Genomic DNA, 16,874 nt, shown 5'->3' on the forward strand with positions numbered 1-16,874 from the left:
TCTGTCGTCTCCCCTTTTCCTCTCATCCTCTTTGCTCCTCCTCTCTTCTCTCTCTTCTGTTCTCTCCTATCTGCTTTCTTCTCATTCTCTCTCTTTTCTCTCACACACACATCCAGTTGAAGAAAGAGTCTTCCTCCTTGTGACATTTCTTCCTCCGTGAGGAAGGAGGAGGAGAGGAGGAAGAAGTTAGAAGAAGAGAAAGGGATGCAGCCAGCCATGAACAGAGGAGGGAGGGAGGAGAAGGGAAAGAAGAAAAAAAGTGGGATTTACAGAGAGAAAGAGAAGGGGCGGGGTTAACGACACGACTGACTGCTTCTATCTTCCAGTGAGCGGAGAGAGGGATGGATAGAGGGATGGAGCAGTGGAGGGATGGAGAGGAGGGGCGTGGGATAGGACACGAGTCAGTGCTTATCTTCATCTCTCTTCGCTCCTCTTCCTCAGCATGAGAGAGAGAGGGTCAGGAGGAAAAATGTTCACCGACTACCTTTTTTCACTGACGAAAAACTAAATATACACAAACTAAACTATGATGACTAAAACTATGACTAATATATACTGACAATTTCATGGAGGGTCTAGTGAGATCCAGTAGAACTAAGTCATTTTGTACATGGTTGCTTGTGGGCGTCGCACTTTGAAATTAGCCAATCTACAAACTCAGAGCGCAGATCGGCTATTTTCAGCACGCATCTAGGTATAAATCAAGCATTACATGTTACAGCCTGAAAAAAAAACACATATTTTAAAACTAGACTAAAACAAAAACATTTCAGATGACTAAAATATATACAGATGTATGACTAAAACTAAATGGAATTTTATTCAAAAGACTATGACTAAAACACAATCAAAATGTACACTGCTTGTCTCCCCTTCCTCTCTCTTCTTCCTCACTCTCTGTCTGTCTCTCGCTCTCTCCTGTTGCCAATGTAAGGACAGTTGAAGGACTCCTCTATCTACATTCAGTTCACTTAAATATGCATACATTCTGCCTACGATACCAAATAATCCTCTCTCTCTTTCTTCTCTCTCTCTGCCAGATTGTTCAGTCATCTCTCCAGTAGGTAAACATGCCATCCATGAGGTATCCAACATGTCTTTCTCTCATCTGTCCTGTTCCAGCCAGGCAGCTGTCATCGTCCACTGGTATCCTAGTCCACTAGGTATGTGTCTAACTGTCCACTAGGTATGTGTCTAACTGTCTATATTGTATGTCTGGCTGACTGTCTCTAGAGTATAATTATAAATATAAACCCTAATGCCCTCCTCAACCACAGTGATTCTATTGAAACTGGGAAGAGAGAAGAACATAAAAATCACAAAAAGGTCAAAGCCTTCAAAGTTGTTAGACTCTAGAATGAATCCAACTGGTGCAGTGTGGGTTCAACTCCAGGTTCAATTGCTGCTTGAGTAAAAATGAGAAAAAGGCTGCACACACGTAGCCACGATGCTGAGGTCTTCTTCAGGGAATGAAGAAGACCTCCTAGGTCGAAACGTTGGATTCTTGTCAATAAATACACAGCATCGTGGCTACCTTTTTCTCATTTTTAATCATTTACTGCCTTAGGCCAGCACCTCACCAACCCTTTCCTGTTTTGTCTCTGAATTGCTGCTTGGGAAAGAAACAGGGTAATTCATTATTATTTCTTTTTTAAACAATATATTGATTTATTTATTGATTTAATTTTTTTCAATTATATAAAACATTACAGTTATAGCTCTCTTGTAAATAAAATGTCCAGAAAAAACACAAATATAACAGATACACAAATACAATAACACAACAAACAAAACAAAAACTACAATCATAACAGTAATTCATTAATTTAGTTGTTGTGTGGTTGAGGTAAGGTTGTGCGTGTGATGTCCCAGGTTCAGTTATAGTTATGGATTTGGTGTGGTTACGGTTACGTTTAGTTATGGGTTTGGTGTGGTTAAGGTAAGTCATGAGTTTGTTCTGGTTAAGAATCATATGTCTTATCGTAACCAGACCACACACACGATTTATCATAACCACACAAAGTCCATGCATGGGGTTTGGTCTAGTCGAGGTAAGTCATTGGTTTGATTTGGTTATGGGACGTTGTCATTACCAGAGCCATAGAGTAAGACAGAGTTCCGACATTGAGGGGGCAGAAAACTGAGCGCTCGAGCGCTGTTCATGCAGTCTGAACTGGGACAAGCTGGAGTTAGAAATACATTGTTTTCAACAAGGGCGGCGCAAATAAGAGCAATTCTAGGCATGTGTGCAACATGACAACTGTTTTAAAGTGTTGTACAGTAACAACTAAAGTCTCTGTAATGTTTATGTTGTACTATACTGTCTAAAAACAATCTAAAATAAAGGGATTTAAGATCTTTAAAGCTGGGCTGTTGCCTGAATCCAATGCATTTCTGCCAACTTTCAGTTCAGGACTTGTCACTGTTTGCTATGCTCTTCGCCAATAGAAGTCTATGTAGAAAAGCCGCCATTCGACTGGCCCCATGAAGTGAACAGAGACTACAGAGTTGTCGTAACTCTGTCTTACTCTATGGCTCTGGTTATTACAAGGTTATGTGGTTATGAGTGTGGTTAAGGCAAGTCATCATGGTTTTGGTGTGGTTAAGGTAAGTTATCATGGTTTTGGTGTGGTTAAGGTAAGTTATCATGGTTTTGGTGTGGTTAGGTTTAGGATAAAGATGTGGGAGTGTTTTGACCCTGATATAATAGTGTGATGTACAATACTACTGTGCACTATATCCACCCATAGTCAAAGTTTTCAGATCAGTAGGATTACCCTGAAGGATGTGTGTGTGTGTGTGTGTGTGTGTGTGTGTGTGTGTGTGTGTGTGTGTGTGTGTGTGTGTGTGTGTGTGTGTGTTTGTGTGCGTGTGTGTGTGTGTGTGTGTGTGTGTGTGTGTGTGTGTGTGTGTGTGTGTGTGCGCGCGTGTGTGTGTGCGCGTGTGTGCGCGTGTGTGCAAAGTATAAAGTGTCACGTGTTTTTTTTTATCTCTCCTTCCTGCTCTTTTACTAAACTGTAAGATGAACCTCCCCCTCTCACTCTCTGAGTCGCTATAATACAATACAAGCTGTTGTCCTCTGTGTGACTGTCACTGAAAGAGAGACTGAGTGATCTCTCTTTCTCTCTCTCTCTCTCTCGCTCTCTCTCTCTCTTTCTATATATATATACACAGTATATATATATATATATATGTATATACACGCACGCACACACGCATGCACGCATGCACGCACACAGATGAAGAGGAAAAGGGTAGTGAATGAAGGAGAGACTGAGACTCTTTCTGCCTGTGGTATTTGATCAATCTCCCTCCATACAGACTACAGGAAAACCAGTTCTACGGCTTTCTCTCCCTCTTCTCCCTGTCGTCCTCTCTCTCTCTTTTCTCTCTCTCTCACCTCCTCCCCCTTTTCCCCTCACCTTTTTATCTCTCATGCTTTCTTTCTCATCTGACCCCGACACCCCGCCTTCTCTTCCTCACCTTTCTCTCTCTGTGATGTAGTGATGGTATCGGAGAAGTTAGTAGAGGTATAGAATTTCATATATCCTTCATCTTCCCTCACTCCCCGAGTCCCCGCACAAATAATAGGAAACATTCCTGTGTGTGTGTGTGTGTGTGTGTGTGTGTGTGTGTGTGTGTGTGTGTGTGTGTGTGTGTGCGTGCGTGCGTGCGTGCGTGCGTGCGTGCGTGCGTGCGTGCGTGCGTGCGTGCGTGCGTGCGTGCGTGCGTGCATCTGGACTATAATTATACGGTAGGGAACTAGGGATGAGTTTGAACTCTTTCAGGGGCAAAGGAAGAGCTGATAATAGAGGACACTGAAGGAGGGAGGGGAAGAGGGGTGGAAAAGGGGAAATGAGAAGAGAATAAATTGTTGGCTTCAAAGTGTTAGCAGTGCTAACTCTTAGCACCAACCAACAGCGTTTAGATAAGATAGTTGCGACAACTCCATTCACTTCATTGGGCCAGTCCAATGGCGGCTCCGGGTGGCTATGGGGAGCTGAATAGTCACAAAGCCCTGCACCAGAAGTTCACGTTATGCACTGAACTCTATGGGAGTCGAGTAGACAAGGCATGAACGTGATAATTTTTTTATGACTGTGACCTTTGTAAAAGAAAATGCAGACAAATGAAAGAAGACATGTCACAGGTTATTTTCTGATACCTTATTTTCTGACTTGCAAACAATATAATTATATTGACGTCTCGAAAGAGTAAAATAAGAGTTTCTGCAATGCTGCCTCTCAGTTTCTGAGCAGGCAGTATCGCGAGAATACTGCCCACGAGAATGCTGCCTTTCAAGTCACTTCAACGAATGAAAGGCAACAGCCCAGCTTTAATGATCTTAAATCACTTTATTTTAGATATTTTTTTAGTAATAGTATAACTAACATTACAGAGACTTTAGTTGTCACTGTACAATACTTTAAAACAGTTGTCATGTTGCACACATAACTAAAATTGCTGATATTTGTGCCACTCTCATTTGTAAACAATGTATTTTGATGCCTGAGGAAGCGAAACGTTGCTTCATTAAATAATTAAATAAGAAAATACTCATGTACCGAGCAAATACACTGTGTGGGTGTACCTTATTGCTTTCATAAACAATGTACTTAAAACTCCAGCTTGCACTCTCCAGCACTGCATGGCCAGCGCTCGAGTGCTGTTTTCTGCCCCTTCAATGACGGCACTCTCTCTTTCTAAAAATCTCTGGCACCACCAACACTAAATCTCTGCTGAAACCAGTTAACTCCAAAATGTTATATTTTCAGGAAATTAAGAAAACCATATATGTTTAAAACAAAGCAATACTGCCTCATCAAAGTTGGTATTGTGACTTTATATATTGTCAGATACTTGCATGTGTCATTATACAGTATTATAACCACTTCCACCCAAATCCAGTTAGGTGGTAGGAGAGAGAGAAATTCTATATGAACTAATTTCTTGTCACATTGTCAGGATGTTGTTTATGTGGTTAACTAGTTTATGTTTATGTTTCGGTTTATGTGGTTAACTACTTTGGTTTGGCCCATATTATGGGTGCCAGTTGAACAACCAACAAATCCTTTTCAATAATGCAACAAATGTTGAAAAATATATATTGAAGGTCATTCTGATGTTACACATTGCTAAAGAACTAAGAAGATAGCCTACATGTATACGAAACCTCTCTCTTTTTGTCTCTCTGTCAGGTATAGAGCACGTGAAAGGTTTCAGAATCTATTTGGAAGATAAGAATCCAGAAGGTAAACAGTGTCAACACCTCGTCCTCAAAGACCCACGTCAACTCAACTTTTCCTACAGAAACACTGTAAGTATGGCTAATTATTATATCATACACTAAGACCTTAGAGTTAATATTAGTACAGACACAGTAATACTATAGAGTTCATAGTTAATGTCGGTATAAGATGTTATTGTGTGTCTGTTTAGAACCTGAGCAGTCTGCGCATGTGTTTTGCACTGACAGAAATACAGCAAATGACGCCCAGATCATTTTCATTGGTTACACTGTCCTCCCTTTGGCTGGGTGGAAGTGCTGTGCGCCTGCTTGCAGACAGTCTTATGTATCTATCAGCTAGCCCGCTATTTAGCCTAATGTGCTTGTAATTGTCAAGTACTTTGTGCAGTTTGGCGGTGACAACCTATTCCTTTACTACGTAAAATGTCAATCACAGCCATTGAGGGAGTGGTTTGCCTCAATTGTCAGTGCGGAAAAAATACACGTATTTGAGATGGACAGCTGAGACAGTCTACTTGATTCATATGTTTGTTTGTTTTTTCAGAAGCTGAGCAGTCAGCTGTTCTCAGGACTGCTCTTTGACACAGACTACATGGTCCGCGTCGTTCCTTTTCCAACCTTTATGAACGATAGTTTCTTTCCTCCGTCGTTCCTCAGAACAAACTGTAAGTCTAAAAATGCACTGACTGAATCGTTTACTGACTGGAGATGGATGGATTGGGTCCAGCTATACTTTGACTTGAACTAAAAATAGTCTTGTTTCCCTGTTTTTACCCAAATTAATGTAATAAATGTTTTATTCACTGATGGTTACTGTTCTAACTGTGTGTGTGTGTGTGTGTGTGTGTGTGTGTGTGTGTGTGTGTGTGTGTGTGTGTGTGTGTGTGTGTGTGTGTGCGCCCTACAGCTTGCGAGGTACTGCTGGGTCCAGACAACGTTGTGTGTAAACCATGTAAGAAATTAAACAAAACTTGACACAAAACCATGAACACATGCATGTAATAGCTGTCCTGACAAACAATTTGTGTGTGTGTGTGTGTGTGTGTGTGTGTGTGTGTGTGTGTGTGTGTAGTCTGGAGGCCCAGAAGTCTGAATGTGTCTCAGTTGGGTTCCAGCTTAAATGTGATGTTTGACCACGCCCCTGCGACCTTTGGCGTCTCAATCTACTTCCTGTTTTACAAGCTCAGACAGGAAGCGGTCTTCAGAGCCCAGCCCTGTAAACCGGTCAGACACTTTTTCATTAATTTGCTCACCTTATTCTTTCTCTACCTCTTTCCTTTATTGTCACCACCAGGCCGAAGTGTGTGTGTGTGTGTGTCCGTCCGTGTGTGTGTGTCCGTCCGTCCGTCCGTCCGTCCGTCCGTCTGTGTATAGCTAATCTCCGGCACCGTTAACCGGTCGATGTCAAATTTTGCACACACACTCCCTAGATGCCAACGATGAACCTCTGCCCCAAATTTTCCAGAAAGGCCTGTCATAGCGCCACCAGGAGGCCGACTTTTGTAAAACACATTTTATGATATTACGCCTCTATATTTTGTCCAACAATCCCGCAAATCGTTACACAGTATCTCTATAGTCATGTGCTCAAGTCAGATCTGTCCGATATTTCATATTCCATCCTGATTCGCTAAAATTGGCTTTCAAAGTTTGCAGGATTGTCCCGTTTTGAACAAAAGTCATGAACGCAGCGTGCAATTTACGTGAAATCTTTCACAGATGTTCCTACTAGGCTGAGGAATATATCCCACCCTATTCACATTGGCCTGTTATAGCGCCACCAGCAGGTGGATTTTTGCAAAACATATTTTTGGAACAAAATACCTCAAATCATCCAATTGCCATCCAAGGCGTAAGAAGAAATAGCACCCTTTTCACATTGGCTTATTATAGCGCCACCAGGAGGCCACAACCTGACCTGCCCTGGTGGAGACCTGTGCCCCGAGGGGCACTTTTTCTAGTTTTGTATTCTTTCCATTTCATTCCATTTGGTGTGTTTTGGTTTAGTGTGTGTGTATATATATAATAGTACAATAAAATAAAAAGGGTGGTGGCAGATGGCTGACTGTATGTATGTCTGGTTGTTTTTAATGTTCAGGAGTTGAACTTGTACAGAACCACCTGTGTTCTACAGGACGTGTCTCCAGGGACATACGCTATTGAGGTACAACGCCCCCCTCCAACTACTAACAACACTAACTCATTATTACTATAGTATATTAATGTTAGGCCTCTCTATTACATGTAGTTTACATGTAGTATAAGAGGACACTTAAAAATACCTACCTACACTAAAGTAGGTCGGGAATGGTTTATTGTTGGTATCAGCCGCACAGCCGGTAACGCGCGGGAGTATACAATGCGCGTTACAATGCGCTAGACCCCTCCCAGTACTTACCGCACGACTTTCCGCACCCAAGCCGTGCTACTCATACACTGAGGTGGCGGTGCCGGGGATCGAATCCATGAACTCGTGGTCCAAAGGCGAGAGCACTACCGACTTAGCCTGGTTAATAAACCAGACCGAATCAGCCGTTGGCAAAAATAAATTGCCTGCCGGCGGATTTCGGTCTGGAGAGGCTCAATTGTACGCCCATTTCCTACACCAGGGAATGTAGGCGGCCAATCGGGACACGGTATGCAATATGGGCGGGCTTTGGTACAGTGACTTTCAATGCTTGAGACCTTTGACTGACAGTAGCTCTGACCAATTGCGTCAAAGAGAAAATGTTTCCCTGGAAATGAAATCCAAGCTGAGCCTCCCCAGACTAATATCCCGCGGTCCGTGCGATATTAGTCTGGTTTATTAACCAGGCTACTACCGACTGAGCTACCCGCTCAGTCGGCTAGGAGCAAATATGTCATTCTGATTGGCTGGCTGAGATATGTCACATGGGCGTACGTTAATTCTCTATGACCAAGCTAATGAGAACAGATTAATCAGGTGTGTACTGTGTACACTGTATTTTTATTTCATGGAAGTTATCCGGCTTGGTAGATAACAAACCATTTACCCGTCCCACCCTCTCTCTCTTTCTCTCTCTCTCTCAGCTGAGAGATGACAATAACATCACTAGGAGACAAACTCAGTACCACGTCAGCCAAGGTGAGACACACACACATGCACACACATATGCACAGATGTGTACTAGTCTGTCTCATTGCTGAGTATGTAAGTTTTAAGTGTGTTTGATTCTGTGCGCTTTATAGTTTCGCACTCTAATATATTTCCCTTGGGTTTGCGACGGTAATTAGTTATCCAAATGTGTGTGTTAGCCAGACTAAAGCCTATAATTTATGCTTCATCGCACATCAAAAACGGCAGACCAACTGCCTTTTTTCATTCGCAACTGGCGTCGCAAATGAGTTGTGAGCTTGTAGGTGGTCTGTTTTCAACTATGTCTTTGTGTTGCGTTGTGTTCCAGTGCACTCCCCCTGGGCAGGGCCCATCAGGGCCATGGCTATCACTGTTCCTCTGGTCCTCATGTCTGCCTTCGCTACCCTCTTTACGGTCATGTGTCGCAAGAAACAACAAGGTAACATATATTGATACATGGAAATCATCTTGTTTTAAACCGGGAAAGCATCTGTGTCATTTTAGATTTTGGTTGGCTATTCAAAAAATAGCAGATATAGAAGTTCATAGCTCAAATATATGCTTCTTGAGGGTCCGTGGACCTAATTATGAGATGGCTGTCGGTGGCCAAAAACATGTAATTTATGTTTGACTTTACGTTTGCTTTGCATTTGCTCTTCTCACCTTACTCTTCCTTTCTCTTAGAAAACATCTACAGCCAATTGGACGAGGAGAGCAGCGAGTCATCCAGTCACAGCGCAGCGCTGGGGGCGGAACGTCCATGGCCCCGCCCCAAAGTGATGGTTTGTTACTCCAACAGAGACGGACCCAAACATACGGCTGTCATCCAGAGCTTTGCCTACTTCCTACAAGACTTCTGTGGTTGTGAGGTCAGAAGTGTGTGTGTGTGTGTGTGTGTGTGTGTGTGTGTGTGTGTGTGTGTGTGTGTGTGGTGTCATGTGACTACGCAGCATGCTGCGCTGCTGCAGAAGCAAGCTGATATGCTCAGACATGACTACAATGGTCCAGGCTGGGTGAAATTCAATGCACATAATTAATAAACCCCCACGACCTGTTGGTCAAATACAGGAGTGGCCCAAGCCCGGCCTGGTCGGGTCCCGCCGGGCTTGCAGGACTCTAGTGTCTAGTGTGTGTGCGTGTGTGTGAACGTGAAAGCAACAATGTTGTCAAATGTACTTGTTAGTGAGGTTGTTCACTGATTCCTACTTGTGGACAATTTTTTGGAGTGGAGTTGTTATTCAGTCGTCAAGGAAACAGGACATGAAGACTAATAAATGTACTCAAATAGCACGTGGCAAGTTTGTCTGCTGCGCACTGTCACACCCTCTTTTGGCAAATGGGCATGGAAAGTGAATCAGTAATTTCTTGGCCCAGGTTCAACTTTTCCACCAAGGCAAATCCAGGCATAACTGCTCGAGATATCCTGCTAATAGTCAGACAGACAAAACATTACCTTCTTGGTGGAGGTAACACGTGTGGCGTACGGGACAATTGAAATGTGACTCTCTGACACCATCTAGTGGTGTTATTGTGTGTTGCCGTGCAAGCGTCTCTTTAGTGTTGCTTTGGTGATATTACATATAGATTGGTATCTCCTAATTGGGAGGTCTATATTTGCTTGACTGACTTACTCCTGCATTGTTGTATGCTTTGTAGATGGACAATGACAGACACAGTGTAATATAATATTAATTGTGCTATATATCATCAGGTTGTGTTGGACTTGTGGGAGCATCTAGAGATGTGTAAAGAAGGCCAGATGTGTTGGCTCAGCAGAAGGCTGGATGAATCCAACTACATCATCACTGTCTGTTCTAAAGGACTACGGTACGTCTCCTTGTTCTGCCCCAAACAGTGGGGCGGAAGTTGGAACCCATATGTGGCTCAGGGACCATTTCTATGGGGCATGAGTAAATATCTCATGACTGAAAAAAAATATTCATAAAAATAATAATAATTTTAGTCAATTTCATAGACACATTTTTTTAAATGTTTAAGAAGTACTGAAAATTGCAGATCTGCAAGCTCGCAATGTTACGTGAAGCAACACGCTGTAGATTTGCTATTTTTGCTCATTTATAAAAAGTTGAGAACCACTGGTTCAGTCAGACTAGAGCGTATGCACACATTAACACTTAAATGGCCAGACCTCCCACATACTACAGACTGATACATGCTACACCTCACCTCTGTGTGTGCTCATGCCTTTTTTGTGCACCCCCATAATCACTATCACTATCTATTCTTTAGTGTTTCTGTATTGTTCTCTGACTCCTCCAGGTACTATGTGGAGAAGAAGAACCGTCGGGGGAAGACTCCAGTGAGCCGCCGCAGCAACGCCTCCAGCGTCTGTCCAAGCGCTGGAACGGGAAATGACCTGTTCATTGTCGCAGTGGCAATGATTGCGGAGAAGCTGCGATTGGCCAGGCAAAGTGAAGGGGACGGGGCCCAGGAACTGAGTCGCTACATGGCGGTTTACTTTGATTACTCCACAGAGAACGATGTTCCTACAGTACTCAGCCTGGCAACCAGGTAGAGTTATACAATAATGAATAATGATTAATGCTGCTACTAATGCCATTAATATGACAGTGTTATTGAAATCGATTGGTCACTAGTATGTGTATTATTACTATAACTACTATTACTAGTATAACTTGTACTATTACTACTATATGCCACCACTAGTACTGTATTACTGCCACTTGGCCTTTCCTACTATCACTAGTGCTATTCAGTGTCCCTAACACCGGGGCTCCACCGGGCGCGTCAGCCAGGCCATTAAAATTGCCATTAAAATTGCCCCGGTTCGTTTTTTGACGCACGCGACGGAGACGCACGCAACGCGCCCGGTGGAGCCCTGGCGTTAGCCAGAACCTGAAGGTGGATTTTGGCGTTCTCAAAATGCATTTTGTGTTCAAACACGAAGATTTATGTATATATGGTACATTTGTGCACAGTAATGAGCAGGAGAATATCTGTCTAGTTTATTATGAATTGTGCATATAACCAGTCACAAATCAGTCAGTCACACATCAACAACTAGTGATGGCACAGATTGGCCTTGTATCCCCATATTTCAATTTTTTATATATACTGTATATTTGTTATGCTTTTTTTCTTTTTTTTTCATAAATGAATGCACTAGACTAGAGTAAACATTTCAGATCTTCTGTGCATCGTCATACTCCAACATGCCATTTAATTTATAAAGACATATGATGGCCAGAGCCATCTTTCATCATTAACTATCAATAAAGACAGAAAAAGCACAAAGAAGAAATCAAGGCCAGCCACACCTTCATGCATATACAGTAAGGGAAACCCTGCTATTACTTCTCCTAATAATGTCCGTATTCATCTCTTTAGGTTTAAATTAATGGACCAGTTGCCCCAATTGTTCAGTCGTCTCCACTCCAGTCAGAGCAGTTTGTCAGACAGGGAGTCCCAGCCGGTCAACGTCTCCAGGAGAAACTACTTCAGGAGCCGATCAGGACGATCTCTGTACGTCTCCATATGTAACATGCACCAGCACATGGCACACAACCCGCACTGGTTCAACAAACACACTCCTCCTGCAGAGGGAGGGCCCTCTACCTCCTCTTCTTCACCACCGTCACCACAATCCCCAGACTCTCTTCCAAAAACCACCTCCTCCTCCTCCTCGTCATCTCCTGCTAAGGAGAGGTTGGAGTCTGGGTTGGTGTTGAACGAGGTGGTGGTGAGGAGTGCGTCACTGGGAGGAGATGGAGGAGTGTTGAGAAAAAACGCTCTTGTCCTGACCCCCGGGTCGAGTACTGGTGTCGGCCTGGGTACCAGTCTGAGCTGTGGCAGTGGATGTCCAAGTCCCAGCATGCCTCACTGTTCTACATCTGCACCTGCAGCCAGTACAAGGTAATCATGTTTCTAATTTATTGTTTCATTATTTAGGGTTAGTTCAAATTGGTCATCTTTAAGCACATTTTGAGGGGCGCTAGCGCCTCCTATATTCAGCTATAGTGTAGATTCTTGTCCTAACACAAACATTAAATGCCATTGACAATGAATGGAGAATGTAGGTCCTAATGTCTGAGCAAATCGGTATTTTTGTGTTAAGACAAACATGAAATGCCATTGACAATGAATGGAGAATTTACATCCTATGTAGACGAGCAATTGACAATGAATGGAGCTCCATAAGAGCACCCCTCACTTCACACGGGTGTGATTCTTTTTAAATATCGTCGCTCTCTGGAGGAAACCACCTAATTCTATTTGTTGGTTACAAACATCACACCTGTGTGAAGTGAGGGGCGCTCTTATCATCGTACATCATCCATTGTCAATGGGAAGTTAATGTTTGTTAACGATAGTTAGCGATATAACGCGCCTATAGTTCATTTTCAATGAGACCTGCGTTTTTGCACGGAGCAGTTGCGGTGCGACAACACAAGCGTATTTACGTGAGTGGGGTCCCGTGAATTTGTTGTGCGCGTGCTCGTTTCGTGCACACGCCCGCGACTCACCAGACCTGGATTCTGTTTAACTTTTTTTTTTACGCTTGTGTTGTCACGCCCCTCTTGAGAAGACCTGTAGCAGACCTCTCGTTGATCCATGCAACAACGTGTGCGTTCCTCGCTTCCCGTTTGAAAGGCCCTTTAGGACGGAAATACCGATTTGCTCAGACACATATGACTTTGTTTAAATGAACATTTTGGAGTTAGGTGGCTTCAGCAGAGATATTATACTTTTTCAAAATATTCCAATATAAATATCTCATCCTAGCAGTTTGTCTTCACTTTGTTCTCAGCCTGATGTCGTCCTTGTTGTTCTGATCCTAGCAGGTGCAGTCCTGGGTTTGCCTTCAGAGAATCCTCCTCCTCGGCTCCCTCCATCCAAGATGCAGTCTGTGGCTCCTCCCTGCGCCCCTCCCCACCTCCACCCCTTCTCCAATCAGGAGACCCCTCCTCCCCTACGGAGGCCCCTCCCCCCAGGGACTCGGGGATATATGATTCATCGGTGCCATCCTCTGAGTTGTCCATTCCCTTGATGGAGGGGCTTTCTCATGACCAGGCGGACTCCTCCTCCTTGGCTGACAGCGAATCGTCTTCCTCTGGCCTGGGTAAGGCTGAATGCTGTTTGGTTGTATAGTGCTTTTACAACTTACAGTATGTACAATTTAACCAACCACATATTAACCAATGGAACATCAGTGAAGCTAAAACTGTATTATGTGTGTGTGTGTGTGTGTGTGTGTGTGTGTGTTTGCGTGTGTGCGTGTGTGTGTGTGTGCGTGCGTGTTTGTCTGTTAGGCGATGAGGAACCCCCTGCTGTTGGTTCACTGCACTGCAGAGCGGCCACTGTGTGTAAAGCTGAACTGCATCACCAGCTCCCCCTACAGCACGGAGACAGACTTACACCTGTGGCATCGCTGTAACCCTACCTACTACTCTCGAGTAGCAACACCATGAAGAGGCATTGATGTCATCGGATTGGAAACTGTGTCTAGGAAGTGGAATCATTGTTTTGGAGTGGAGTTGTTATTCAGTCGTCAAGGAAACAGGACATGAAGACTAATAAATGTACTCAAATAGCACGTGGCAAGTTTGTCTGCTGTGCACTGTCACACCCTCTTTTGGCAAATGGGCATGGAAAGTGCATCAGTAATTTCTTGGCCCTGCAGGTTCAACTTTTCCACCAAGGCAAATCCAGGCATAACTGCTCGAGATATCCTGCTAATAGTCAGACAGACAAAACATTACCTTCTTGGTGGAGGTAACACGTGTGGCGTACGGGACACAGTTACTGACGGTGATCACTATGTTCTAGACTAGTATACTAAGTGAAGTGGTGATGTCCTCAAACTCAAACTCCCATAAAGAAATGGGCAGGATGCCGCCATGTGGGACACGAAGGAACACACACACACACACACACACACACACACACACACACACACACACACACACACACACACACCAAAGACTGACTGACTGTGTGGGTTATATGGTACTATATGGTACAGCATACTGGCTCATTGGTTTGTATTCTGTAACTATTTACTTCTATTCATCATCCTTTCCTTTGTCCCTACATACCAATTGTATTAGGAAGGCATAGTTATTTTTGTGTGTGAGTGTGTGTGTGTGTTTACTCCTGTAAGTTAATTTATTACTGCAGAAATCATGTACTGAAACATGGGGACAGAGTGACATTCCAATGCACCGCCATTCCAAGTATCTACAGTACGTGGCTAAGGCTTCCGTGTTCGGTTAGGGTTAGGGACAGGGTTAGTCATGTGGAAGAGTCCGAATGGCGGTGTGTCAGAATGCCGGCGTGTAACCAAGAAACCAAGAAATATGAGGCACTTTGATTGTGACCATGCAGCTGGACAATGTTTCCAGTTACACAACAGAGTGAGACGAAACAGGTGATACTGTGGGATTAAAGCAATGCCCAGCTGGCAACTTGTTGGGCATTAGAATTGCCCAACACGCTGCCCAGTAAGCTACACAACGTGATAAAGGTATTATATAGATATTAGTAGATGTTTTCTTGTTAAAATAAGTGTTAACTATAGCTCTATATTCCGATTCCACATTCTAGCAGCAATTATTGGTGCTGAGTGTTGGTTCAGTAACAGGGGTCCATCCCCCCCCCCTCTCCAGTTCTTTAGTAAACACTTTAGTAAACTATAATTTCATCCAATCAGGAGAGAGAACTGGAATACTATAACGTTGAAGCTGATAAATTATCTTAGTTGGGTTCCCTCTATCCTGATTGGATAACATTGGTATCCTGACCTGAAAATGTACTTTCTGTTTTACAAAACATTTGGAGAGATCGGGAACAAACACCATATAGCAATGATTACTATACTATGCAATACTATACTATACAGTTGACCACTAATGTTTGAATAAATAACATTGATATCGGTAGTCGAATTTCATCAAAGGGCACTAAAAACAGAATCCATATTATTACAATAACCTTGGACACTTTATTCTTAGTTTATGAACTTAAAGAAGTCGCTTTCCAAAGTTTTAGCTATAGTAAATAAATAAATAAATACTAGCTGTATTACAGAGCTTTTCTAGCTGCAGTAGAGTTTTCTAGTAGGGGATTGATCAAAGAGGGAAATTCTACAAGCCTAGACTATCTAGTGAGGCCAGTATAATATTTCATTGTGGGCTAGTGCAAAAGAGGTTTTCCTTCATTGACAGAGTGAATGGAAGAGAAATGCTGACATATATCAAATCCATGTGTAGTTATTTTTTTTTAATAGACTATTTTTCTACTTTTATAGATGGTACAGTGGAGGGAGACGGTAACAGAGAGGGGGTTTCTACTGTAATAGATGGTACAGTGGAGGGACACGGTAACAAAGAGGGGGTGGGATTATTTACCCAACACCCCATGATGATACAGTATGGTACTCATGCTAACGGCATGATCCCACACATTTTCAATATATTCAACATTTATTCCAAAACACTCAACATAAGTTCAGTGTTTTTACTGTTTTTCTATTTATGAGCTCTTAATGGTGCATAGCTGACACATCAACATACTGTACATTAACCACGGTCCATTATAAAGTAATGCCATATCAAGTTTTTGTTGTTGTTGAGGTTTTAGTCAATTTTTTTTGTCTTTTTTTAAGGGAGATTACACGTTTTATATTTGTACATTTGGCTTATCTCTCTATTTTTCAGTTTTGTAAAGTTAGATGATTTATTTTTCTGTATATGATTCTTGTTTCTATATTTGATATAAATGTACTGTTTTGCAGTATCATAAAGTGGGGAGTTAAATAAACATCCTGCAATGAAAAACGGTTTAATTTCTTATTTGACCAAGTCGTCAACACAACAAGCTTTATTTTTTATAAACCAAGTAAAATGTATCGCGTTTCAAAATGTAGAAGTCGTGGTTGTCTAGAAATAACAATATTGCCCATGTGAGATATCTGTCTGTGTCCATTTTACCCTGATAGTGGGTTCTACGGGTACAATGTATTGCATAACTACTGGAGGGGTAGCTCTGGTCCATAGCCAATGCTTCTATGATTCTGATCATAGAAGCATTGGCTATGGACCAGGCATAGAGTTATACCAGGGCTACTGAGGGGCATGTCTTCCCACTGGTCATTGTTCCCAACGGGAATAGGCCCAAGTATGGTTGTTAACCTATGTATAAGTATAGTGAACACATCACATGTGAAACCTGCAGGGTAGGCTATGGGATTTTGTAAACACTCGTAAAACATAAATAAATACTACTTTAAGATAATATCCCACTTCCCCACAGCCACAGGCCCACACAGGTACATTTTGTACAAATACAGATTGTGTTTCAGGATTCTGCTTTTGAAAATAATGTATAGGAAACTTTAATGTCCATGAGAGCAATGGCATGCACATCCCCAAAATACATTTGGGCAGGTGCTGAGCGACTAAAGATTATACAAAATAAAAATACAACTTTAATTTCCACCCCTAAATCTGACATGGGATCTTATAACTCACAGTTAATTTGAAAACGAAT

At 42.6% G+C, this 16,874-nt stretch overlaps 1 protein-coding gene across 2 annotated transcripts in view; it reads left to right on the forward strand.

Annotated features, from left to right (window-relative positions):
• Positions 1-16,162, forward strand: part of il17rd (interleukin 17 receptor D) — a 32,287-nt gene extending 16,125 nt beyond the window's left edge. The window contains exons 3-16 of one of the 2 annotated variants that reach the window (XM_083770877.1): positions 1,041-1,163; positions 5,199-5,317; positions 5,793-5,913; positions 6,156-6,200; positions 6,321-6,472; positions 7,347-7,412; positions 8,300-8,354; positions 8,674-8,784; positions 9,030-9,214; positions 10,057-10,172; positions 10,626-10,877; positions 11,715-12,239; positions 13,166-13,446; positions 13,637-16,162. In XM_083770877.1, the coding sequence (XP_083627003.1) occupies positions 1,041-1,163; positions 5,199-5,317; positions 5,793-5,913; positions 6,156-6,200; positions 6,321-6,472; positions 7,347-7,412; positions 8,300-8,354; positions 8,674-8,784; positions 9,030-9,214; positions 10,057-10,172; positions 10,626-10,877; positions 11,715-12,239; positions 13,166-13,446; positions 13,637-13,761 (2,276 nt within the window). In that variant the 3' untranslated portion in view covers positions 13,762-16,162. The remainder of the gene's footprint in view (positions 1-1,040; positions 1,164-5,198; positions 5,318-5,792; positions 5,914-6,155; positions 6,201-6,320; positions 6,473-7,346; positions 7,413-8,299; positions 8,355-8,673; positions 8,785-9,029; positions 9,215-10,056; positions 10,173-10,625; positions 10,878-11,714; positions 12,240-13,165; positions 13,447-13,636) is intronic. The other variant, XM_083770878.1, reaches the window with a different exon arrangement.
• The last annotated feature ends 712 nt before the right edge of the window (positions 16,163-16,874 follow it).

Source organism: Protomyctophum parallelum (assembly GCF_964188405.1).
Source record: "Protomyctophum parallelum genome assembly, chromosome: 8".
NCBI classification, from domain to species: Eukaryota; Metazoa; Chordata; class Actinopteri; order Myctophiformes; family Myctophidae; genus Protomyctophum; species Protomyctophum parallelum.